The sequence below is a fragment of the Festucalex cinctus genome, chromosome 1 (assembly GCF_051991245.1).
Source record: "Festucalex cinctus isolate MCC-2025b chromosome 1, RoL_Fcin_1.0, whole genome shotgun sequence".
NCBI classification, from domain to species: domain Eukaryota; kingdom Metazoa; phylum Chordata; class Actinopteri; order Syngnathiformes; family Syngnathidae; genus Festucalex; species Festucalex cinctus.
This window is the reverse complement of record NC_135411.1, coordinates 14,049,461-14,076,877: the sequence shown is the minus strand read 5'-3', so window position 1 is coordinate 14,076,877 and position 27,417 is coordinate 14,049,461. Positions and strand designations below refer to the sequence as shown.

The 27,417-nt window shown below is 37.5% G+C and overlaps 2 protein-coding genes across 10 annotated transcripts; one reads left to right on the top strand and one right to left on the bottom strand.

Moving 5' to 3' along the window:
• Window positions 1-1,319: 1,319 nt before the first annotated feature.
• On the bottom strand, window positions 1,320-7,719 carry metap1d (methionyl aminopeptidase type 1D (mitochondrial)). 6 transcript variants are annotated; one of them, XM_077518295.1, is made up of 11 exons: window positions 7,623-7,719; window positions 7,469-7,527; window positions 6,952-7,106; window positions 6,248-6,321; window positions 6,010-6,158; window positions 3,597-3,639; window positions 3,369-3,532; window positions 3,180-3,277; window positions 3,048-3,095; window positions 1,725-1,803; window positions 1,320-1,649 (listed from the first exon to the last, which is right to left on the bottom strand). In XM_077518295.1, exons 2-11 carry the CDS (start codon window positions 7,474-7,476, stop codon window positions 1,562-1,564), a joined length of 906 nt encoding a protein of 301 aa, XP_077374421.1. In that variant the 5' UTR covers window positions 7,477-7,527; window positions 7,623-7,719; the 3' UTR covers window positions 1,320-1,561. The 6 variants fall into 6 exon arrangements, with proteins under 6 accessions (XP_077374421.1, XP_077374399.1, XP_077374411.1 ...); XM_077518273.1 differs by having other exon boundaries at window positions 6,248-6,397; window positions 7,623-7,704; XM_077518285.1 differs by lacking the exon at window positions 7,469-7,527 and having other exon boundaries at window positions 6,248-6,397.
• LOC144016984 (electrogenic aspartate/glutamate antiporter SLC25A12, mitochondrial-like) lies at window positions 4,968-27,232 on the top strand. Of its 4 annotated transcripts, none has more exons than XM_077518209.1 (18): window positions 4,968-5,105; window positions 10,917-10,970; window positions 14,170-14,315; window positions 14,624-14,739; window positions 16,047-16,186; window positions 16,293-16,439; window positions 16,693-16,831; window positions 16,950-17,043; window positions 17,386-17,470; window positions 18,660-18,747; window positions 18,822-18,980; window positions 19,083-19,135; window positions 20,093-20,173; window positions 20,250-20,390; window positions 20,482-20,620; window positions 23,172-23,330; window positions 23,412-23,502; window positions 26,161-27,232. In XM_077518209.1, exons 1-18 carry the CDS (start codon window positions 5,028-5,030, stop codon window positions 26,351-26,353), a joined length of 2,103 nt encoding a protein of 700 aa, XP_077374335.1. In that variant the 5' UTR covers window positions 4,968-5,027; the 3' UTR covers window positions 26,354-27,232. The 4 variants fall into 4 exon arrangements, with proteins under 4 accessions (XP_077374335.1, XP_077374354.1, XP_077374362.1 ...); XM_077518228.1 differs by lacking the exon at window positions 4,968-5,105 and adding an exon at window positions 10,148-10,246; XM_077518236.1 differs by lacking the exon at window positions 4,968-5,105 and adding an exon at window positions 10,204-10,493.
• The last annotated feature ends 185 nt before the right edge of the window (window positions 27,233-27,417 follow it).

The following is a 27,417-nucleotide window of genomic DNA, read 5'->3' as shown; positions in this document are numbered from 1 at the left end:
AAGTCTTGAAGCGATGTGCGCATCTCAAAATCAAGGTGCATTATGGGTAGCTTTTGGGTAGGCGAAACTACCAAGCGGTCATTGAAAATGAATTGGATCCAATGGAATCAGCTCTGATAGAAACGTTTCAACCGCTGGAAAGTTGCTGTTTTTTATTAACATGCGTAGCATGTGGTTTACTGAAATCGGGGAAGTTGACTTGCAAGCTTTAAAGTGTACAGTTAGGCAAAGATTGGCACCACTCTAATCTCCGCCATTCAAATTGATAGGGAAGCTGGTAGCCTCGTCCCCACCCCCTCCCCCCGCGCATGCGCAAATCGCTTATTATGTTAAAAAGTACTCGCATCACAAGCACAAGTGTAGAGTGGTTCATTGGTTAAAAAAAAAAAATCAAAAAAAATCACCACCACCACCATGCTTACAAAAGCAATGGAGGGCGGTCGGCGTATGCTGCCATCTTTTGGACAAACATTATTGGTTGCACTAGAAAAGAGATTGTGAGAGTGGCATTCATGTAAAAAAAAATCAGTCAACATTATATAGCGTATTTTCTTTCAGTATTAGACTTAGACTTGACTTTATTGATCCCTTTGGGATGGCTCCCTCTGGGAAATTTACATGTCCAGCAGCAATGAGAACAGATAATAAAATAAAAAATAATTCAATCAGGCGGCACGGTAGTCGAGTGGTTAGCACGTCCGCTTCCCAGTTCTGAGGTCTCCGGTTCGAGTCCAGGCTCGGACCTTCCTGGGTGGAGTTTGCATGTTCTCCCCGTGCCCGCGTGGGTCTTCTCCGGGTACTCCGGTCTCCTCCCACATTCCAAAGACATGCATGGCAGGTTAATTGAGTGCTCCGAATTGTCCCTAGGTGTGCGTGTGAGTGGGGATGGTTGTTCGTCTCTGTGTGCCCTGCGATTGGTTGGCAACCAGTCCAGGGTGTCCCCCGCCTACTGCCCAGAGCCAGCTGAGATAGGCGCCAGCAGCCCCCGCGACCCTTGTGAGGAATAAGCGGTCAAGAAAATGGATGGATGGATGGATAATTCAATCAATCAATAAAGGTTATTACACCAGAGATTGAATTAATAATGATAATAATAAAAATAACAAAAAATAAAAAATCCAATCAATCAATAAATAAGGTTATTACACCAGAGATTGAATTAATAAAAATAAAATACAAATATAAAAATATTACTTCCTCTACGTGTAATAGACAATATATTGTCCAATACAGAGTACATTAATTTCTATATGAAAAAATAAAACTGTAATAATTAGAATCAAAGTATGGTGCATTTTACAGAGAAAATAGGAGTCAAATGAATTAAAAAGATTTTATTAAAAACACATAACTTATGTACTAATGGAGGTTCACGTGTGTCAGCATGTCAAAATCACTGACGTTTAACCTTGCCAGCAAGCTGAATTCTCACGGTGTTTGCTCACAAATATGAGAAATACATCTTGCACCGCTCCCGCTGATACGTTTGCGACCGACTAATCAGGCTTTGCTTTAGTAAACAGTCTCTAACAGTCGAGTTTCACACTAAAATCTCTTCAGGTCAACAATGACTGTCCTCTTCTGGCAATTTGGTGAGAATTTTCACTCCGTCAGACGTGATCACGACCGTGTGTTCAAACTGAGCCGATCTGCATGAGTGGGAAGGAACCACAAAGACACATCAGTCAAAATTTGAATGACGACGAGAGAAACATAAAACCCACCTTTTATCGTCTGTAGACACCGCTGTCCACTTATCCTTCAGGATTTTAAACTCCGAACACCCCTCCATCAATATGGGTTCTGCCAGAGGAACGCATACTGTCAGCCACCAGACCAGCACATGAAATTGACATTCGCTAGGGACGCTCGATTATGGACAAAAAAAATAATAATCACTATTATTTTTGGAGGAAGTAAAATCACGGCTATTTAAGTGATTTATTTTTTTTGGTGCAGAACAAAAAAAATGTTGAAGCATTTAAATATATTAAGACTAATAAAAAAAAAAACAAAAAAAAAAAATAAAAAAAAAAACAACAACAACAGATACAATATAGTTATGGAAGTTCCTTTTAGACCAAACAGAATAGATTTATTTATTCATGTATGTACGTTAAAATTTGAAGTTGGAGTGCAACTTGTGCACTGCAGTATGATGATCTTTTTTTTTTTGGTACAAAACAAGAAAATGTTTGCATACATTTAAAAATATTCATTGAACAATTTTCAGCAGTGAAAAGTTCATATTTTGTCCAGAATGAATTTGATAACTTAAATATTTTTTATGTACAATTAATACCTTTAAAAAGTGATTTTTCTACTTGCTGTCGACTGATGATGACATCACCTGTGCTAAGGAAGTAGGTAACGGCCAATTATGGCTCACCTGTTTTCTGGGTTTGGTCAGCAAACAGGGGGCCATGATTGGTCGTTACCTACTTCCTCAGCACAGGTGATGTCATCATCAGTCCACAGCAAGCAGAAAAAAAATACTTTTTAAAGGCATTCATTGTACATGCAAAATAATGAAGTTACCACATTAATTATAGACAAAATATTAACTTTTTATTGCTGAAAATGGCTGAATGAGTCAAGAATCCCTTTAAGACCAATTTAAAAAATAACAAACACTAATTATGTAAGTTCCTTATAGACCAAACAGAATTTATAATAATTTATATATATTTATAATATATATTTATTTATGTTGGCAAAAACTTGAAGTTGGATGTACACTGTGCGGTAAGATTATTTCTTTTGGGGGGTACAAAACAAGAAAATATTAAACGTAAAACACAATTAAAAAAATATTAAGACAAATGAAATTCTTTGAAACACTATCATTATATTTTGTATGAAACAAAACATTGAAAATTAATTATTTTAAAATAAAAAAGGTGCAAATGTATAAATTTAAACAACTCAAAAATTAGTATTAATAATCTTTTCTCTTTTTTTTTTTTTTACGATTATGCTGATTTTGTAATTGTGGAGTGTAATAATGGAAATTGTAATTGAATTCCGATTAATTGCACAGCCCTCACCTATTGTGAACGCCATCCCCTCATCCATGGTCATGTCATTGTCATTGGCTGCAAATGAAGACAGGGAATACTGCGTACGTGAAAAACACAAAGCACACAAAGTACACAAGGTCTCTCGTGACGATAACTCACCATGGTGCCAGATCTCAGGATAACAATGAAAGCTGGAGCCGATTCCGTGTCCAATGAAATAAGGACACACTCGGAATCCGTTCGCGTGGGCTATTTCACTGCGACGCAACACAAATACTTTAGTCAACTAAAACAGTACGTGTCGCTTCACACTATAATCCGCCGCATCTTGGCGGTGGATTGCCGTACCTGATCGTGTTCCCGATAACGCAAAGCTCCGCACCCGGCTTGCAGGCGGCGATGGCGTCGTCTCTGCAACGCCTCGCCGTTTCCACCAGGCGCCGCCCGACCTCGTCCGCCTCGCCGACGAAGAAGGTCTCCGACGTGTCGCCGTGGTAACCGTCCAAATACACCTAACGGGAACAGGAATGAGCGTCGATTGAACTGATCGCGGCTTGCTCGCAACCGTCAACTTACAGTGACGTCAATGTTGATGATGTCGCCATCTTGAAGCGGACGACTGCAGGCACATTAATAAAGGATGAATGCTGTGTACAGAAAGTTCTTCTTATTGGCAATAACAAAATGAAAATGTTGGATGTCTTCTTTCATATACTTGCACTAAGCTTATGCTAGAGAGCTAGCATATTACCGTATTGTACCGTATATACCGTAATATAAGGGTGTGCTCAAAAAATCGATACGGCAATATATTGTTGCGGACCTCATTACAATGCACGTATCGATACGCAGGCGTCAGAATCGATATTGCTTGTTAACTTTAAACACACATTTAACGTTTGCCTTTGCAGCTTGCATTGTACCTAAAAAATAAAAACCAGCAACGTCTTTGAAGTTAACTGCCTTCAATTAATGCAAAAATAGCTCACCAGTGATTGGACACTGTGTCTTGCTAAGAAAAATTAAAACAGAGGAAGAATATCAACATTTATTTACTTATAAACTTAACATGGCACGTGTCTAAGTGTACCAATTTTCCTATATTTTGTTTAAAAAAAAAAACCGAAATAAAATGTGTCTTATGTGGGATACATATGTATCGCAATACGTATCGTATCGTGGCCCCTGTATCGTGATACGTATCGTATCGTGAGGTTGGCGGCAATAACCAGCCCTACCGTAATACCCACAATACCCCTAAAACCGTATATATAATATGTATACTACCAACGATTGTGCTAGGCTACACATTACATCATAATTACTAATTACATCATTACCACAGATATGAATAGGTAGCTATGACAGGCCCCTTTTGAGCTGTGTGCCTATGGCGATGCTAAGCTAGGAGGGTCAAAGTCATGAGTTCAATGTGTGTGGACGACAAAACAAGAAAACAAACGCCAAGCATGCTGTACCATAACTGAAATGGAGTCATTTTCCACAAGTGAAAATATTTTTTGGGGCTTTTTGTCAAATGGTATCAGGGAAAAGGGACGGGTTAGCCTACAAATGTTGAAAATAACTATGGATTGATGGCCATTGAAATGCATTGGGGGTAAAAGTGTTGTTGTTTTTTTAACCCCCCCCCCCAAATTTTTTTAAACATTTCTTTTTTCTTTTTTTTTTAATATTAGAGGCATTTTTTAAATCTGCTTATATGTTAATCTAACAATGCCAAACAGGGCTTGAAACCGGAAATCTCGTGAAAATCGGTTGCAAAATAAGCAAGCTACGACATATTTCCAACAAGGTTTTTCAATTCATGAGAAATTCGACATGGCTGCCACACAATAAGGCGAATGAACTAACGACAATAAACCAATCAGAAGCAAGCATTTTAGGGTCATGAACTCCAGCATAGCAACTGTTGCTATGTTGTATGTTGTAGCTGGAGTTCATGGCGATAGGCCTAATTTTAGTTCACAATGACGTAGAATTATTAAAATGAGTAATAAATTAGCAAAAGGGAACGGTCATCTTTCTACCGATACCCATAAGTTGGATATTGATGACAATGGCAAGGTAATGAGCGATTGTTTTGTGATATTTGAGAGAATTACTGACTTGGCTGGTGAGCACCTTTTACATAATTTGATTTTTGAACACTTTACAATATTTATTTCATCAAGTTTGACTTAGTTCTGACTCATTTGGCTATAGGAGGGGTCACAAATGTTAAATAAATAGGTTGTACAAGTTAATTATGTAACTTCTGCCATCTAGTGGAAGAGCATTTAATTGTTTTTCTGCTAGGGATGTGCATATCATAATCGAAATTATATTAAAATTTTAAATATTACACTCCACAATGACAAAATCAGCATAATTGTAAAAAAAAAAAAAAAAAAAAAGATTAATATTAATTTTTGAGTTATTTAAATTTTGCACCTTTTTTAAATTTTAAAGTAACTAATTTAATACATTTTGTTTCATCCAAAAGGAACTTGCACAATTATGTTTCAAAGAATTTTGTCTTAATATTTTGTATTTGTTTTTTTTACATTTAAAGATGTTCTTGTTTTGTATTAAAAAAAAAAATCAGCCTGCTACAGTGCACATGCTGCACTCCAACTTCAAGTTTTTGCCAATATAAATAAAAAAATATTTATATATTATTATAAATATATATTATTATAAATTTTGTTTGTTCTAAAAGGAACTTACATAATTATAGTGTTTCTATTTTTTAATTGGTCTTAATATTTTTAAATGCTTAAACATTTTCTTGTTTGTATCAAAAAAGAAATAATTTTTTGAATAATTGTGATTTCAATTATTGCCAAATTAATCGTGATTATTATTTTTTCCCCACAATCGAGCAGCCTTATGTTCTGCCTCCCAATATAAGCCACTGGCATAAATTAGTTGAACAATGATTTTTGTAGTCAATAAGTGAAACTGGATACATTCCGGCTTGCCATTTTACCTGTCAGGTATGCCATGACACACCACGTTGTTGACTGAAGTACAAACCGATTTCGGGAAACCTCCGTACCCGAGAGGGGAGGGGTATGCGTTGTGCTGGATCGTCTCCTGGTGTACAATGAAATCTATTTCATCCGTTGTCATACCAACCTGAAACAAGAACAAATCACACTGTCATTTTTTTGTTTTTGTTTATTTTTAACGACAAATCCACAAACAAGTCGCGAGTCTACTCTTACCTTCAGACTTTGCCCGGCTAGCAGCAGCACACGTCGAGCTAGCTGGCATGCTCTGGCGAGGCCTTCGATTTGCTCTGCATTTTTTATTTCGATATAGTCGGGCCATTCCGGAACCAGTCCGGTGCCAACGTAATCCGGCCGTTCGATGTGCTTACAACCGGAAAAAGAGAGAAAACAGTGACTCATATTGTTGTTCATAAAATCATATTAAATACTGTACGGATGGATGACCTCTTAGTCAATAAACTCATTTGAAATTAAATTGAAATGTATTGAGTCCACTAGTGCACAAATGTCTACTGTAAAGAAAAAAAAAAAAAAAAAAAAAAAAAAAAAAAAAAAAAAAAAAAAATGAAATTACGATCTGTTTAGTTATTTGTTACTTAGAATGAATAGAGTAAGGAGGGAGGGAATAAAACTCTGTACTTCCTGTACTCTGTATGGAAGCCCATTCCCGCCAGTAAAAAAAAAAATAAAAAATATATATATATATATATATACATATATATATATATATATATATATATATATATATATATATATATATATATATATATATATATATATATATATATGCCAATATTTCCCTATCATTGTATATATAGGTTAAGTTTTCCAGCTCCAAGTGCCTGTTATTGACTATTAGTAATCATATTGGCTCTGAAAAAACACCTTTAATTGGAAAACAAAGAGAAACTCTCTACCTTGGGTATGGCGTAGGCAGGCCTGACAGTAGCCGGACGAACTACACTGTGTGAGTGAGATTTCATCCACTTTCTCCAGAAGAAGAGGCGATGTGGGTGACACAGTCGCGCCGTGGGAGACCCGCTGCACACTCGTCGAAAGACACCTGCCAACCCTGCAATAAGGAAAAAGCAATCTTTGGTTTGTTACTGTCGTACTAGTTACTCTAGATTTCTCTTAACAGGTGCACTGAGTACATCTGTGCGTAAATGAGATAACTATTTCGGCATATACTTTTGTAACTTTTTTTATGTACAATATGCACCTTGGCTCAATAAAGTTTAGGAAATACTGCCAAATGATAATGTAATTGGTGATACCATAATAAGTCACGTATTAGTACAATACTATGGACGTGTAACAAATTATTTCACGTTTTTTATGTGCAAAACAGTCGTTGCAGTAATATGTTATTGATACAAGCTAAAAGATAGTTAAGCAGTCCAAAGATTATAAAAGTTGTCAGAATGTGTATACCATGACATGTTGTTTTATCTCCTCGTGTGCTCAGCCGGCGGAAGATGCCTACAAAACAACTAGCACACGTGCGAAGGTCGTGTGCTAAACGTAAGACGGTTGTTCCACCGGGCATTTCACTCAGGTGTTTTGTTTACCCAAGCTTGTGACCTACCAGATCTTGTCGCAAATCCTGCAGAGCGGTAGGACGCCATTACAGGTCATATCACGTGATACAGTAGTCATGTGACAGTGAGCAGCAAATCAGCGACGACATGACAGTGGATACCGAGCATATTGTTTGTTTATTTATTTTTATTTTTTTAATGGTAATTGGGAGGGGAGCTGTTCAAAATATCAGACATTTAACCTAAAAAAAAAAAAAAAAAGTAAAATTATTATTATTTATTTTTTATTTTTAATGCTATAGTGAAATGTAAAATAATGAACACGTATTGTGCTACTAATATGGTTAACAGATTTTTTTTTATCAGATTACTTTATGTATTTCGAAACGTATCTTTGATGCTGATTTATAGAATGTATTTTCTTTTTTCCTAGCACATCAGGTTTTTGAGATATTTTCATTTTGTAGGTTTTAAATTTGAACTCTAAAAGCTTGCGAAATCGGATTTTACCATGCATTGTAACGTATCATTATTATGTGTCATTTTGTCACATACAGCATTTCAGTTGTGATAAAGACTATTTTTTTCCCCGTTAAATATTGACATTGACATTTGTTTTGCATCTTCTTCATTTGTTTTCTGAAATGTTAAGTGTTCCACAGTTAGAAATATTGTTTTGCAACTTCCTCTCCATTGTACAGAGTATATTTTGCAATAAAGATTATCCATCAACTTTCTATGTCTTTCCTCATAACTGTTGTAAAATACGGTAGGCTACTGGTCTTTTTATGTGTTCTAAAATGAAATAGAAACGAACACGCCTAACTTTGGTTTACAACACAGTAAAACTTCTTCTGTACATTTCCTGCTATTTTCTTCAAACGGAGACACTCTGCTTTCTGCAACAGAAAACAGTTGTAACCAGGTGTTAAGAAAATAACATGGCAATGTTTTCAGGTTCACATATTGATAGAATTAACAGATGAGTTTGCCAAGAAAAGCTCCCTTGTCTATTGTCACTGGAAATTGTAATGTTTTAACCTTAAGTGACTACTGATGGCTGGGAGTGGGCCAACTGTAATCCCACTAGCAGGGAGTTGGAGAGAAACAATACAAACACAAAATAATAGATAGATTTGATGAATAGATTAGTTGTTCGTTGTTCAGTTTGCTCTGCTCATTTATGGTGAGAGGAGAAACACCCATATCAGTTATGCTGGTCTACTTTGATAACTGATAAGTTGAATAGTTTGCATTTTTGTTGTAGTGCTTCACTCTGATGAACGGACTGCACCCTTGCATGCAGTGCTACCAATTCGTTTTTAGGACCTGTTGTTAAAGGCATGTCTATTTGTTGCAAAATTAGAATTACAATTACATTGCCATTGTGTAATGGTGTCATTGCATCGAACATGATGGAACATATAGAGAGATAAATATATGAATAATACATTGAAATGTGTTCATTTGGAGTAATTTATCATCACATTTTTATTTTTAAATAAACACATCTCTACTCATGGTGACTTCAACCTCTGAAAATATCAAAAACAATTGTCTCATTATTTGGAATTTTATTAATATTAAGCATTTTCCTAAAATCCAAAATTTTCAGAGCTTAAATTTGGGTATGAGTAGGATTGTGCATGTGGATTTTGATAACTTGTAGTTTTCTGATATTAACTGACGACGTTAAGCTTTTTTACATTGAAGGGACAATGTGTAGGATTTACTGCCATCTAGTGGTGAGCTAATAGAATGCAACATTGTAACTTTTTTTTTTGTCTCTTATTGAACTTCATTTTTTATTTTTTTTTTAAATGAATGCATTATTAGTTCACCACTTCATGGCACTAAATCCTATACACATTGTCCCTTGACGCATTTTAGACTGTCCCAAGGTCAGGGATTCACCAACATTTCTGAAACTGAGAACTACTTCTTGGTTAGCGATTCGTGCGATACACACCTCTGAAATGCTGAAATTTCCTTTAATTGTGCTGTTATATGTTGTTAAAATTAATTATATTCAAATTTGTGAAGACACTGCTCATGCTCCTTGGTCCCTTTCCTCGCATGGTTTCTCTGTGCCCCGCCATATTTTTGTTTTGACTGTGTGTGTGTGTGTGTGTGTGTGTGTGGGGGGGGGGGGGGGGGGGGGGGGGGTATGGGGGGCATGCTCATCGGGGATGTTTGGGGGAGCGGTGTGTTTTCTTTTTATTGAACTTGCATGTTTTAATTACTCAGCACTTTGAGTTACAGTTTCATGTATGAAAGGTGCTATATAAATAACGTTTGATTTGATAACGATTTCTCATAATAATCGAGAAAACAGCTGAATAACAATATGCAACACTTTATTTCTGTAAGTCTCCGCCAGTGTTCACATTTTCAAACAATCACTTTGGTGACCCCTAAGGAAAGTTGCTAGGATAGTCAGTAAAAACCGTTAAATCTAGCAACAAAAATGCTACTTTATCAATGGGAGAAACTTAACACATTACGTCACCGGTTTTTAATGTGTAAAATAGTTTTCGCCTTTGTTGTAGCGCTTCACTTTGTTGACTGCACCCGTGGGCGTAACCCCCATTCCCCCCCATTCACTCACTCCCTCTCTCTCTCCCCCCTCCTCGCACACTGTACGTGACGTCAAACCAGCATGGCGGTCAAGGTGACTTCGGCATCGTTCCCTTTGCAATTCCCAACCCCTACTTTTGTCATTTCTCTTGGTGTTTTGCTCGTTTTCGTGTGTAGGAACAGTCGAGGCGAGTGTGCGCCGGACGAGCGGGCGTCGTGCTCGGAGCTGCCTTGTAGCATCACCGGGCTAGCTGACGCCCGGCGGCCGGTCGGCGGCTGCTGGCCTTGATGACACTTCCCAGCAGGCTGGAGGGAGGATAGCTCCGTAATGCTAACCAGCTGTCAGTCATACTTTCTTCCTGACAAAAACGCTAAGCGAGACGTCTTTTTGGTTCCTTTCTACCCGTTAGCTGACGAAGTTTAGGTTAATTGTCAGCGGCTGCTTTTTTCTTTCTCGTGTCATTGTATCGGTTGGCGTCCTCTTCGTGTTAGCTCTCTTAGCTTGTCGATACCGGGGCTGGTTCGAGGTTCGACCTGTGTGAACTTGTGGGCGAATTGTCCGGTTTTCTTGGGTAGCATCATTGTTACTTTCATGCCAGGCTACAATGAACACGTCCGTCTTGGAGCTGGCCTACACTAACGTACACTATAATTATGCTTTTTTTTTTTTTTTTTTTTTTTTTAGGGGGGAGGAATGTATAAAGAGTCATCATTTCCCTATCACCTTTGTTTGACTGCATTTTTTTGTATGTATTTTTCTTTAGGTGCAATCAACCAAACGCGGGGATCCGAGTGAGCTGAAAGCAATCTTCCAGAAGGTCAGCATTGCACATTTAAAATATGTTAATTGTTCAGCTGTTAGTTTTTTTGTGTGTGAGAGGTAAAGTAACAGTGTGCCATGGCTCACTAGTATGTACTAATTTGTCAGAAAATTATTTATGAATTGAATATATTAAGAATGGGCAAGTACCGATACCAGGTATTTATCGGGCTGATACAAGGACTTATTTCAGGATATCAGTACTAGCAGTGGTGGCCAATACTGGTATTCTTATGGGTTTTTTTTATGATCAGAAATGAGAAGAATAGATAATTGCCATTAACTTCATGCAACGGTAAAAAAAAAAAAGAAAAAAAAAAGCTCTATTGGGATAAATTGCCTAGTATCTGGTGATTCGATCCGTATCACGATTCATAGGTAACGAGTTGATCTGATACCGATTAATCCTGATACGAATCTGTAAGTTGATTATTGCAATTTTTTTTAACTCAAATTTAGAAAATACTAATCAGTAAACTTGTACATGTACACTGTAAGATTTGTTTGATAATGTATTTAACTGAAGCCTTCCTGGGTGGAGTTTGCATGTTCTCCCCGTGCCTGCGTGGGTCTTCTCCGGGTACTCCGGTCTCCTCCCACATTCCAAAGACATGCATGGCAGGTTAATCGGGCGCTCCGAATTGTCCCAAGGTGTGCTTGTGCGTGTGGATGGTTGTTCGTCTCTGTGTACCCCGCCTACTGCCCGGAGCCAGCTGGGATAGGCTCCAGCACCCCCGTGACCCTTGTGAGGAACAAGCGGTTAAGAAAATGGATGGATGTATTTAACTGAAACTTCAACACTGTATTTAAGAAACAGGTTGTAGTCTAACGCATTAAAATCAAATCTTAAGGCTTAATGTTCCATTAATATAACATTCTTCTATGCTTAAAGTGTGAAACCTAACCCTAAGTAACCCTTTTGTTGAATATTTCCATCAAAAATTGATGTTTAAATGTCGATTCGGCCACATATTGAATTGCCCGCTGTAATATCGCGATATATTGCCGAATTGAGTTTTCTTATCACCCCTAATATATAGGTATTTCTATTAAATAGTCTTTTTTTGGGTGGATGGTTTGGGGGGGGGGGGGGGGTGTCATGCATCAAAAGTATTTGTAGTATTCGTACTGGGTATCTGTGACTTAATCAAAAGTTGAGTCTCATTCTGGTATCTATCTAAAAAAATGGAATTGAACATCCCAAGAAAATATATCTTTGTTCACTTATCTATGTCAGTGATGTATAGTGGCAGACAGAACAATGAAATTATCTTCTGTTGGAGAGCAAAAGGTGCAAATCATACAACAGAATAAGTCATAAATTCAGTTGAACAGGCCCAGATTTCACACTTAGTAAATAAATTGAAAAACATCATCAAGTATTATTATTTATTTATATACTTTTAGTGACTTTTTTATTTATTTATTTGGAAGTCTGTCTAATGCAAAAGGTTGGGAAAGAGTCGCATGAATTGTACATAAGGACAAAAAAAAATGAGCTGAGTCTGATTTTGCTCGGTAAATGAGTTGAGAAGGTTGTGTCACAGGGTTTAAATTACACTGTGTGCCACGGCTAAAATGTCCATAACAGGCTGCTGTTTTGCTTCATGTCGAAAATGAAACTCAACCTGACGTGTGTTTGAAACTAAACACGCTGACATTCAAAGGTTGAATCTTTTGAGTGACTTGTGAAGGCTTAACACGTGTTGTGGGTGTCGTCTATCAACTTGTTTGGCATTGTTGTTGTGCTCCAGTGTGAGGCTTAATAAAGGGGCAAACGTTGTTGTTAGCGAAAAACACAAGCAAGAAAGTGCTTAGTGTTCACTTCTTTTACTAGCTGGATCAGTCCACTGGTCACATTTTAGTATTTTTTAAATAATACTCGTGCAGTCCAAAAGCAGTCTTGGGTTGCTACAGCAAGCAGTTAACCTTCACGTTGCTCTCGGCGTGGCCAGTGTGTGACTGACCATGTGACCGTTGCATGACAAAGCCCTTCTTGGTACTTGAGCACACAACTCGGGGACAAATAGCACACAAGCTCAAGCCAAAAAGATTTGTGTGCTTGCACCGTTGGGTCAGTCTGACATGTCCGAATTTGTTGAGGTGCAGCACACAGAAATTCGACACCTCGGATTATGTTAATTGGCTGTGTGACATCATCGCCAGGGACCAACAAATTGGGTGCCTGGCAACATTGTATTTTTACTTGTAATTTATGTTAGGCAACGTCAATGAAACGACAAAAGGCAGTTTGACAGGCAGTGAACAGATTTTGGAAAAGAGGCTGAAGGAAGTGATTTGTATTTTGAGATTTATAATCTAAATATTATGCTCAGCCAAAGGGTTTGTGTTAGTTTGTATACACTTGTGCATTGTGCATACATAAATGACACACATTACTTGGCCTGAAAATCCACTAGCTAAATGATAACATAATAGGAAACGTAACAGACAGGCTAACGAATAGCATCTATGGGGTGGACACTTTACCCCAAGAGGAAGGAATGATATTATTTGTTTGAACTTACTGACAAGCTGAGACTGCTCATGTATGGTAAATCCGTATGCCTGTATTATACTGCCCCCAGGTGGTCAACTCATGCACACCAGAAGTAGCAGCACAATATCTATGGAGTTGAAGTAAAAAATACGGCAATATATATATATATTTTTTACATGATGTTATTAATGTATGGATTTAGAAAGTAAAGGATAAAATTTTGTTATTTTTCTTATTAAAAACGACATTACATATTTTTTGAGGTGAAAGGCTGGACCAGATTAATGGCCATTTCCATTTATTTCACTGGGGAAAGATGATTTGAGAGACAAGTGAGTTCTGAGCGTGGTCACAGAACAAATTATACTTGTATCTCAAGGCACCACGATGAAATTGTAATTTATGAGCAAAGTATCATTGAAATTATTATTTGTTGTTGTTGGTGGGGGTGGTGGATAAAATGTAATTGATAACAAATGTTTAGTAATTGACTTAATTATTTTTTCTAAACAGTAAAACTCTGGGGATTAGCAAGGCTATTGATGATGTAAAGTGTTGCTCATGTGACAGATTAACGTGATTATATAATCGTGCATGTGACACACCCAAAAAATACTGTGAGCTGTTATGTGGTCTGTAAAACTGAAGCCACCTGCCCAATTTCAACGTGTTCTCTTCCGTCTTTTTGCGCCCTCAGTATGCCAGCGAAGTGGACAAGGATGGCGACAGGTTCATGACCCCGGCCGACTTTGTCCAGAAGTATCTGGGCCTGCAAACGCAGCTCCACCACAACCCCAAAACCGTCCAACTGCTGGCTGCTGTGGCCGACACCACCAAGGATGGGTGTGTGCCGCTAACCCACGAAACATTAGGCAGTGCTAATTGTTAAAACAACACCTGATAAAACTCTTGCTACTGGTAGCTTGTAAAGATAAGATAAACATGTTATCCGTGCGGTCATATGTGCACAAATGACACACAGACTATAGACGCTCGTGTCTTTTTTAATGTAGTATTTCTGGTGTAATTGTTTTCAGCTAATGTAGCATTATGTAGTTTGAATGTTAGCATTTTAATACAGGAAAAGGAAAAGCACATACTCAAAGTAATGTTTAATTAAAATGTGTGTTCTTGTCTTCATACTTGTACAGGCTCATCTCTTTCCAGGAGTTTCTTGCTTTTGAGTCGGTGTTGTGTGCACCAGACGCTCTCTTCATAGTTGCCTTCCAGCTATTTGACAAGACTGGAACTGGAGACATTTCCTTTGGTATGTGCCGTTGTCTTTGATTTTGTGGTGCACCGCAAGTCATGTGACTGGCTGATCACAAAAAAAAAACAAAAAAAATAAAAATCACACAGCTTTGTGCGCAGCTGCTCCGGTTCCGAACTTGATGTTCTATAATGTTTGTAACCACATAATCAGCGCACCTTCTTTGTTTTCATGCAGTCCGCTGCAGATAAGGAATTTCCTAATGTCACTTTCTAGCTCATTACACATGGGTGAACTTGTTTTCTCATTTTCCCCAATAGCACAACTCTTTGCACGACTCTGAGTTCTAAGTAGTGATGTAGTGATTTAAATGTGTTCTTCAGGTCCAATACTGATACCGATTATTAGTCGTCGAGGCCAGCAACAGAAATTTGGAGCTGATATTTGTTTGTGGTAAAACTGAAAATATTAGCGTCAACATTTTGAATTATATAAACTCCAAACGCTTGACTTCATTAAAAAAATAAAATCAGTACTTTAAAGTACATATTTTTAAAATATTGTTGTTTTCCCTCCATTTTCCTCATGTTTCTTATAAATAATCATACATTGAATGTTTGTTAGCATTTTTTGAAGAATTCTTTTGGTTTACGTAGGGCTGTGCAATTAACCGAAGTTCAATTACAGTTTCAATTATTACGCTCCACAATTACAAAACTAGCATAATTGTAAAATAAAGATTAATACTAGTTTTGCGTTGTTTAAATTTATACATTTGCACCTTTTTTAAATTTTAAAATAACTATTTTAATGATTTTTTTTTTTTCCAAAAATATCCTGCATAATTGTTTCAAAGAATTTTGTCCTAATATTTTTTGTTTAAAACATTTCCCTGTTTTGTGCCCAAAAAATAAATTATCGTCCTAACCATGGTTTCAATAAATACTGAAATAATCACGATTAATATTTTCTTCATAATTGATCAGCCGTAGGTTCACCCCCCAAAATTGCATTTCATTGGACATCAGGTATACAAGGATATTAGCATGGTCCCTTTCTCCCCCACAGGTTACCTGTAAGTAAAATATCAACCTTTCATTTATTACTCATTACTTTTTGTTTCAAGTTCAAAATCCAAAAAGTGCATCGTCAACATAGCTACTGGGCAGCAGGTCACCCGTGTGGGGAATTCGCTTCATCGAATCGCTTTTCAGCCGCCTGTTTAAAACAAACCAAAAAAAAAAAAGGCCAATATGCAAAAAAAAAAAACCACATATACTGATAATCCGCACAGCCGATAATCAATCAATCGATCACTATTTTTGAGTCTCCCCTTTTTTACACTGTATGTTTTCTTGCCACAGAGAATGTGCGTGACATTTTCAGCCAGACCACAGTGCACCACCACATTCCCTTCAACTGGGACTGCGAGTTCATCCATTTGCACTTTGGGCACGACCGCAAGAAACGGCTCAACTACCTCGAGTTCACCCAATTCCTGCAGGTAATTTCATTCAGCAAACACCTTGAGCTTTGCTTTTCACTTCCTGATAGGACACTGAGGTGAGTGATATTTTTAGCTACAACCTCACAGTGTCATTCTCTTGTAGGAGCTGCAGTTGGAGCACGCTCGGCAGGCCTTTGCCCAGAAGGACAAAGGGAAGAATGGCGTCATCTCCGCATTGGACTTCAGCGACATTATGGCCACCATCAGGCACCACATGCTCACGCCCTTTGTGGAGGAGAACCTTGTCTCCGTGAGTTAGTCAGATAGAACGCATATTAAATCGCAATATTTACGGGGGGAAAAAAATGCTATTTAGTTATTTTTCCCAATTATTCAGCCCTAATTTCTCTTGCAACACAAGAGAAGGTTCTCCTTTTTTTTTTTTTTTTTTTTTCCCCCAGAGGAAGTACAGTTTTGTTTTGTTTTTTGTTCAGTGTTGAAACACTCTAATGTAAGGCAAAACTTTATCAAGTAATGACATCATTGTGGTATTCTCTACCCAGGCAGCAGGTGGCAGCACCTCTCACCTGGTCAGCTTCTCTTACTTCAACGCCTTCAACTCCCTCCTCAACAACATGGAGCTGATCCGCAAGATCTACAGCACACTGGCCGGTTCCTGGACCGACACACTGGTCACCAAAGGTGCACACAGTTTTTCTTTGTCTGAGTAATGATGTGAAAGCAAGCTTTTTGTTTTATATATATATTTGTTTGATTACATCTTCTTCCCAATCTTATCTCATCTATCCCCCCCCCGCAGAGGAGTTTGTTCATGCTGCCAACAAGTTTGGCCAAATCACCCCAATGGAAATTGACATCCTGTACCAGTTATCAGGCCTGCACTCTCCCTCAGGGTAAACACGCGAGTATTGCCGTAAAACTAACAAAACCGGGGTCAGTTCAACACTTCTTTTATCAGTTCAAACTCAAGTCAGTCAACATTGGTTCATCTCTGGGCATGACTCTTCTGATTGGTGACAGGGAGCGATGAACCTTTTTTTTTTTTTTTTTTTTTTAATGAAATGCTTTCATTGCTTCTGAAATTCTGAAATGGCATTCATTCGACAACAAATGTTCCATGAGATCGCTTCAGAAACTACTCATATTTTTGTAATAGTGCATAACAGTCAGGTTTAAAATGAATTAGCCATAAGATATTCTTAGCAGTGATGATATGTACTGTACTTGTGTGCCAGGCGCCTGAATCTTGCTGACATTGAGAGAATAGCTCCGCTAGAAGAAGGAAGTCTTCCATATAACCTGGCTGAAACCCAAAAGCAGGTAACATGTCACCACTTATTATTAATTCAAATGCAGATCATACTCTATCAAGCATCTATTAGGACAAGGTACAATAGGGTGATGTAATATTCACTGTTAACTAGTGATATACCGATGTGGTTTTTTTTTCAAGGCCAATACCAATACCGGTTAGTAGTAGTTAAGGAGACCAATAACCGATCTTACGATATATCAAGTCGATATTCATTTGCAGTAAAAGAGAAAATATTGGTGTCAAAATTGAAAAAAACAACAACTTTATCTTTTAATTTTAAATATATAAAGAATTGACAGCTTTGTTTATTTATATATTATAGCAGCATTTTCAAGGCACTTCCAAGCTCATCAGCATATGTTAAAGAGATACTTGACTCATTGAGCCATTTTCAACAGTAAAAAGTTAATCTTTTGTCTTTAATTGATGTGGTAACTACATTATTTTTTATGTACAATTAATACCTTCAAAAAGTAATTTTTCTACTTGCTGTCGACTGATGATGACATCGCCTGTGCTGAGTAAGTAGGTAACGACCAATCACGGCCCAGTTTACACACCAAGCCCAGGAAGCAGGTGAACCGTGATTGGTTGTTACCCTTTTCTTCAGCATAGATGATGTCATCATCAGTCGACAGCAAGTAGATAAATTACTTCTTAAAGGTATTCATTGTACATGAAAAATAATTAAGTTACTGGACAAAATCTCAACATAATTTATTCATTTATTTATTTTTTAAAATAAAAAGTGTAAGGAGTTCCCAGTGTCAGCATCATTTTTTTTAAAGTGGAAAATTAAATAAATCCATAAATGAAAAGTTCCCTGTATGTCACTGAACAACAAACACATGCGAAATTAGCTAATTTGGGGGTTTTGTCATGGTTCGTAAAATATTTCAAATGGTCTTTGCAAACAGTGAAAAATTGTCTGAATATGTTTGGAATGTCTTTGCGACAAGCAAAAACTGTCTGTGAACAGCTTACAAATTCTAAATTCTGATAAAAACCCTAAATTTGCTACGTTCTCACGCATTCACCGCTCGGTGAGCTACCAGCTTTATCGGCCTTCAAATTCCTAAAAAGGGCGATGCCGATATTTGTCAAAATGGCAAATATCAGCCCGGCTGATAATCAGTCTATCCCTACTGTTAAATGACATCAGACCTAATTTAGCATTTTATGATCATCCCGCAGACTCACGCTCAAGGCGACAGTTCAAGGCCCGTGTGGCTCCAAGTTGCAGAATCTGCTTACAGGTTCACTTTGGGCTCTATTGCTGGAGGTGAGTTCTTTGGCCGAGAGCCGTCGATATCGATAGAGAAACCATTTGGTCCAAGCCGGTGTTTGCTTGCGCAGCCACGGGCGCGACGGCGGTGTACCCCATCGACTTGGTGAAGACCCGAATGCAGAACCAGAGGTCCACGGGCTCATTTGTTGGGGAGCTGATGTACAAGAACAGCTTTGACTGCGCTAAGAAGGTGCTTCGCTACGAAGGATTCTTTGGCTTCTACAGAGGTACGCCACAAAAAAAAAAAAATAAATCCTGCCTGTTACCTCACTTCCATTCAATTAACAGTTAGCGTCACAAACAACTCCAAACTTTGTCCCGCATGACAGGTCTGGTTCCTCAGCTCATTGGTGTGGCACCTGAGAAGGCCATCAAACTCACTGTGAGTGCCCCTCACCTCATGCACACTCATTAACACACTCACGCAGAGATGAAACGTTGTGAACATTCGTTATCATGACCAAAAATGATCAAGATTAGCGGTATTATTACAATATTGATGAGTGAAATCTGAAATAAAATATATAAAAATAGCCACATTCATGCACTAGCTGCTGCAGCCACAACTGATGCCCAAGGACTGACGCACACGTCACCCACCAGGCTAAGCCCCGCCTTTTAAAGCCGAACACATTCAAAGTCAAAGATACCATTGTGTGGAAGGTGAAGATTGCGACCCAAAGTGGACAAAAATTATTCGTGCACCTCACATGCATATTCTATATTGGTATTATTCTGAAGTAATACAAAATATTTTTTTTCTGTAATCAGTAAATAATTAATTCTAAAAATATTTGCTAGCCACAGCCCTATATAAAATCATGAACCGTATGTGAACTTTTGTTGAATATAAAGCCTAATATCAAGATTTTGAAGTGAAAGATTAACAAGTGAAGTAAATTGCAAAATTAATATGCATTTTTAGTCCGGAAATGATGCATTTATTTTCTAAATAATTAAGACAAATTTATATTATTGAAATAATACGCTTTTGTTTCTTGGGAAAAAAAATAGGACTTTATTCCTATAGTAATAATTTGCCTTTTGTTTACAAGAAAAAAAACCTGACCATTCATTCAGGGATATCGGTTTTATGAGACGATGCATTACAATCATATCAGCTTTTAATGTGCCAACAGCTGAGGAGTAGGGATGAATTAGTTCATTAGTTTTGTTTTATGGGCACCTTGTGTTTTATTAATTGATGTGACATCATCATTAACAAATTGCACTAAATATGTTAAGAATTGAAATTTTAATTCTAACCGTTAGAAGTGTTATCACAGTTTATCACAAACTTTTTTTTTTTGTTTTTTTGTTTTGTATTTGCTCCTAACAGGTGAATGACTTTGTACGAGACAAGTTCACTGACAAGGACAACTCCATCCCTGTGCTAGCCGAGATCTTGGCTGGCAGCTGCGTAAGTGACACAATCATCGCACACGTGGAAAGCAAGTGTGCCAACTAACGAGCTCGCGTTCTCCTGGCTCATGAAGGCCGGAGGCTCCCAGGTGATCTTTACCAACCCGCTGGAGATCGTGAAGATCCGTCTGCAGGTGGCAGGCGAGATCACCACCGGGCCTCGCGTTAGCGCGCTCAACGTGGTGCGAGATTTGGGCTTCTTCGGCCTCTACAAGGTAAAATTGTATGTCCAGTTCGTTCGGCAAACCGGCCTCCTCTTTGTTAGGCTCACTCTTTGGTGGTTCTTGGCCGCGCGTGCGCTTCTAGGGAGCTAAGGCCTGTTTCCTGAGGGACATCCCCTTCTCCGCCATCTATTTCCCCGCCTACGCCCACCTCAAGTCCATGATGGCTGACGAACAAGGTCGACTCGGCCCCTTGCAGCTCCTCACGGCTGGAGCGATTGCAGGTAAACGAAGATGGTGATTCTTATGCAGCGATCAATTAAATCTGAAAACTAAAGATTAAATGTTTATTTTATTATTTAGATGTTTAAAAGCATCATGCGTATATAATACCAAAAACGTGTGCATGTGAAGGTGCAGGTGTTATTTTTGTCCACTTGGTGTTGCCAGTATTCCATAATGTAGTATCTGTGATGTTGAATGTATGTGTGCACCTTTAAAAAGTGGCAGGCAGGCCTGTACTTGAGCGATATTAGAAGTCAACGAATGAGACTGTAGAGTTGGTTGGCTGTGAATTAGCTAAATTTTAGCCACTTTTTGTGTTGAGTGATGGCATCAAGACCATCTGTCTTAGATCAAGGGTCTGAAACCTGTGGCTCTGGAGCCAGATGCGGTTCTTTAGTCACTCTCTTGTGGATAGTTAAAAAAAAAAAAAAAAAGTAGATTTTTTTTTTTTTTTTTTTACATAATTATTTTTTAGATAAAATATTCTTATATGAATTAATGATTCAATTTTAAAAAATGAACAATTAAATATTCAATGTCATTACAAATCTTTAAGTTGTCAGAAAAAGAGACGAAAAGTAGATGAAAAACTTTAAAAATAAATAAATGAATAAATAAATAAATAAATAAATAAAAATGTCCAAAAAGTGATCAGAAATGTCCAAAAGCGAAGAGGAAAAGCATAAAATGTCCCTAAAATTGCCAAGGGTCAGTGAATTGAATAAAAAAGGTAGAAAAAAAATATGTTCAAAAAGTACCTGTAACCATAAAATGTTCCAAAACAAAAAAAAAAATCCTGAAAATTACCATGAAATGTCCTCAAAAATTGACAGAAATGTCAGAAAATTGATAACAAAAATAGCCCTTTGTTCAGTAATGCGATTGAACATGCACCAGCGGCTGTGTCTATCCTCAATATTTCCTAAGCGCCTGTGAAGGGATTACAATTCAGTCCAGCTCGCAGGATTAGGCTGTAATCAATTAGCTAGCAATTCTTACCATAAACGTGCAGTTGTTTAACTTAAGATACTTGTATTTTGCAATAGGCAAATTGCACTTTACCTTCTTTTATTAAATGTGAAATGATCCCAAACATTGGACATTCTCTGTCTTTAACGTACAGTACTCTTTCCTCGTAGCTCATTTATTGCTATGTGAGTGTGCAGGAACAGTATTGAGTGGAAAAATAATCACCTCATTGTAGTGAGGGATGACTGTACATCTCACATTTGGAAATATTGAGCAATTTTATTATTATCATATAGTTTATGGAAGATTGGATAGCAAAAGATAATGAAAACATTCCCCACACCACATGATAATCGCTCAATCTTTTAGAGGCGTCCCAGAATAAATCTTTTGCTGGCTTGGACTTCCAAAACAGATTTGAGAGTGATTCAATTTGGAATAATTAATTCCAGATTCCAAATGTGTTCATGGAAGTTCAAGGTCCTTTTTCCAAGAGGTTTCTCAATACAGGCTTCGATTGACTAATGAAAAGGCAGTAGAACAAAAAGAGGAAGTCGAAACTTACAGCCACGCTAAACGTGGCTTAGCGGAAGCGACTGTGAGGACGAGTTGGACGTTCAAATTTAGGAGTCCTCGAGTTGCTTCATCTTTCTTCCTTTATTCAACTTTAAAGAAAAATACAACTGTGTCATAAGCTCCTCATCAATCTCTACTCTTCACTCATATCAAGGATTATATGGGGCAAGTGTGTCTACTTCGTCTTCTTAGCTCAACCGCACATCAATGTCCAACATGAAAACTACTGCCATCTAGCAGCAGAATAATTCTATGCTGTTTAGTTCAATGGCTATTAATTTTTTTTAGAGGGTGGGGGGGTAATATTCAGAGAAAAAAAATCCACATCTGCCACTTTATTAACTTGCAAATCTGCCACTTTAGAAAGTCGCAAATTTACGACTTTTTTTCCCCTCACAAATATACAACTTTTTTTCTGACAAATTTGCCACTTTCTAAACTCGCAAATTCCCGACTTTTTTTTTCTCACAAATTTGCCATTTTAGAAAGTCGTAAATTTGCCACTTTCAAAACTCACAAATTTACGAGTTTTTTTTCCTCGCAAATTTTCCACTTTAGAAAGTCGCAAATCGAGTTTTTTTCTTGCAAATTATAGAATTTTACCACTTTAGAAAGTCGCAAATTTACAACTTTTATTCTCGCAAATTTACAACTTTTATTCTCGCAAATTTGCCGCTTTTTTTCCCTCACAAATTTGCCACTTTAGAGTCGCAAATCGAGTTGGTTTTTTTTCTCGTAAATTTTAGAAACTTGCCACTTTAGCAAGTCACAAATTTGTGGTTTTTTTTTTTATTATTATTATTTTTTTAATTCTCGGAATATTGCCCCTGACCCGCAAAAAAAAAAAATAATAATAATAATAAAATAAAAAATTAAATATTATACGGTATCGTAATCAATAAATCAATTTTCTAAGAAAGTTAAAAAACAAAACAAAAAAAACCTCTTACTGAAGGGGTCCACCGTATCCGTAACTTGCGTTAATCTTCCGTGTTGATTTCCCAGGTATCCCTGCAGCCTCGCTCGTGACACCCGCTGACGTCATCAAGACTCGTCTGCAAGTGGCCGCCCGGGCGGGCCAGACCACCTACTCCGGAGTCATCGATTGCTTCCGCAAGATCATGCGGGAGGAAGGATTCCGAGCTCTCTGGAAGGGGGCAGGAGGTGAGACCGAGAGAGTTAATATGTGCGATCCATTTTTTTTTATTGAATGCAATTTTTGACGACGACGTCTCTCTTGTCCAGCACGTATGTGCCGGTCCTCTCCCCAGTTTGGCGTGACTCTGGTGACCTATGAACTCCTGCAGAGGTGGTTCTATATCGACTTTGGAGGACAGTAAGTTCTTTTTGGTTCTTTGTCCAAATTGGCAATTTTGGTGCAAATGAAGGCAAGACTGGAATCCAATTTTGTCATTGCACAAGTATGCAGCAACAAAATTCATTTTCCAGTTTCAGCCCGCCCAAGAGAAGCATGAAAAAGTCAGCGACACCTAAAACTGGGAGGCGGGAAGGGGATTCTGCCAAATGGCGCCCCGATTTCTTAGATAAGAAACACACGAGATGAGAGTGGGGTGGTGGGGGGAGTAACTTCCAAATTCTGTTCCCAGGTGGGGGCACAAGGTGCGGTCAGTAAAAACTACCTCAGCACGTAGCGACGGAGAAAAACAAACATGTTATGTCGGAGAAATAGATCAACCTTATTTAGCGGACCAAACCTTGTTCAACACCTCGATAAAATAAAATATACAGTGTTCACTCGTTTAGCGCGGGTGTTAGCGTTCCAAAAACTAGCTGCGATAATGGAAATCCGCGTTAATTAAAAAAATAAAATAAAATAATCCGTTTATATATATATATATATATATATATATATATATATATGTATATATATATATGTATATATATATATATATATATATATATGTATATGTATATATATATATATATATATATATATATATATATAGGTATATATATATATATATATATATATATATATATATATATGTGTATATATATATGTATATACAGTGATACCTCGGTTTACGAACTTAATTGGTTCCCAGAGAGTGTGTGTAAACCGAAAAGTTCTTCTTCCGAACATTTATTTCCCATAAGAAACCATTAAAATGAGAATAATCCGTTCCCAGGTCCCTATAAAACATAATTTTCTACTAAATAAGCCTTAAAACTACACAAAAATATACCTTATTTTTATTATTTATTTTTATTATTTTTTATTGTATTGGAATTAAAGAAATAAACTGTACTGTATAATAAAGTCGTTATATTTTACTTTGTGATGGTAGTTCTTAAGGATGGCAGCAATGGTAGACTTACTTCATTCGCGAGCGTTTCACCGCGTAGAGTGTTTATGGAACGGTTGTCGCTCATTCGCACTTTCGTGCTCACCGGAGCGGAGGAGGCGTGTCCCTTGGTGAACAAGGAAGTGGAGCACTTTAGCGAGTCAACAAAAAGTGAGCACCGCCAACTACTTTCACCTCTTTCCTGGGACTAAACAGCCGTGGCACGATTTTCTCCTTTTTTGAGGTACGTGATGGCACTTTCGCTTTTTTTAGTGGCGTGAACTCCATTGACTACAATGCAAACGCGCCGCCGAATCGCCGTCCCTCGCTGGTAAGCATTAGGCTTAACACTAGCCTGTGGTGGGGTCTTTTTCGGTCCCATAATAGCAAAAGTACACTCAAAATGTCTATCAAACACAAACCGCGTCCGCACTAAAAGAAAGGGGGTGACGAACTGGGACGCCGTGAGCGTGCGTCAGCTTCTTGTGGCCGCCACCGTGGTGCTGTTCGACCGCGTGGTTTGGTTCGTCCGCCGAAAACTAGTTCGTCAGCAGAGACTAAATTTTCGCGAATTTAATGTTCGTGAGGCGAAAAGTTCGTGAGCTGAGGTATCACTGTATATATGTATATATATATATATATATATATATATATATATATATATATATATATATATATATAAATATAAATATAAATAAATGATTTTTTTTTTCATTTACACCATTTTTTTTTTAATTAAAAATGTTTTTTTATATTTACTTATTATATAGCATAGTATATATTTTTTCGTTTGTTTTTTTGTTTTGATATGATTTTTAGTTTTTTATGAATTATTTTTCAGTCATGTTTTTTTTTTCATTTAGACTTTTTTTTTCAATTAAAAGTATTTTTTAATTTACTTATTATACAGTTTACAGTATATATTTTTTCATTTATTATATATATTTTTGTTCTGGTATGATTTTTAGTTTTTTATGAATGCTTTTTCATTCATGTTTTTCCATTTAGTCTTTTTCTTCCAATGAAAAGTGTTTTCTAAATTTAGTTATTATACAGCTTACAGTATATATATTTTTCGTTTATTCTAAATAATTTTTCGTTCATACTATATTTTTTTCATTTGTTTTTTTTGTTTTGGTATGATTTTTAGTTTATTATGAATGCTTTTTCATTCATCATGTTTTTTTTTTATTTACAGTATTTTTCTCAATTAAAAGTGTTTTTAATTTACTTATACAGCAAAATATACAGTCTATTTTTTCGTTTATTCTAAATGATTTTTGGTTTATACTATATTTTTTCATTTGTTTTTTTTTGTTTTGGTATGATTTTTAGTTTATTATGAATGCTTTTCCATTTATCACATTTATCATGTTTTTTTTGTTTACAGTCTTTTTTTAATTTATTTTTATTTTTTTAAATAATTAAATTAAATAAATAAATTAATTTATTATACAGCACCGGCGTTTTCGGCCTACTATCTCTGGAATGCAATGTTGTGGAGCGACTGCACAGACACCGATGGAAAAGTCTGGGCGTAGGATTTGAGAGATACAGCCGCGCAAAGACCAAAAAATAAATAAATAACACATAAAAAAATAAAAATAAAAAAAAGCACGCTGTAAACACTGTATACATGCCTATAAGACTCAAATATGTTTTTTTGTTTTTGTGGTCCTCCATTGCAGCCGGCCGTCAGGATCCGAGCCCACGCCCAAGTCTCGCATCTCGGAGCTCCCTCCCATCAACGCCGATCACGTGGGCGGCTTCCGTCTGGCCGCCGCCACCTTCGCCGGAGTGGAGAACAAATTCGGCCTCCACCTGCCCAAATTCAAGTCCTCGGGCGTGGTGTCCATCCACCCCCCAGCTCAGGCCCCTTAGGGGCCATCCGAGCGCTCATATCGCTACTCCATCCCCCTCCGTCATCCGGGCATGAAGATATTTACAAGAAAAGCAGAAAAACGCAGCCTCAGTTTCGGTGCACCCCAAATCGGCGGGGGAGGTTCAAGAACGGCAGCTTGTGTGTGAAACGGTGTCACTGGCCAGCCAATGGCGGAGCAGCAACTGGTCGCCGTGCAGACTTTCAGCACTGTGTTGTATCGTTAGTGGCTGCTCACTCCAGAATTCATACGAAACAGCCTTACGCACTCTCATCAGTCGCTATGATTTTGTTTTGTTTATTTTCAGGCTGGGGCATAGAAAGTGATTTTGTTTGTTAGCCGTGTGTCGCGTTGCAAGAGAGGGAGGAAAACTTTCATGGGAGATTTTTAGCTATGGCGCTTTTTCAAATGCATTATAGAAGTTGGTGCGCTCATGAGGGGTCAGTATCAGGATTATGCAAAAATGAAAATTGAAGTAACCGATTAAGAGCCACCATATTTTTTTTTAAATTCCTGGTTTATTCCCATGTCAAGTTTCAAACTGAAAATTTGTGGAATTTTTGCAGCACTAGTTTTGTGTGGGGCGACACTCCCAGGAGGATGAATAATTGTACATATTGTAAAAGTGATGTTTAGGGCAGTATGCATAATGTAGTACTGTACATAATGTAAAAGTGCTGCGACAGAACTGTTACGAGGTGACATCCATTGATGCATCGTGCGCTTATTGTGATGTCACGGCAAGAGGGGGGCGTTGAGAGTCAGACTTAACTTGTGTACAGACCTTTGCATTCATGAAATTAGGTATTATTGAATTATATGCTTATAAATGCAGACATTTTATTGAAATAAATCATACATGTGGTTTGAATTTTACAAATACCGACTTTGGGAGTTTTATTATGGTTTTGCCCGATGCAATTTTGATCTGCATTTAGCTTGCTACGTATGCCTACACCTCTTTGGATAGTCCGCTGGTGTGGCCACTTTAGAGCGCCTCGTTGTTGCGATGTGGAAAAGACTAGCAACAACCAAGTGGAAAATATTCCAGCCACTGGAAGCTTT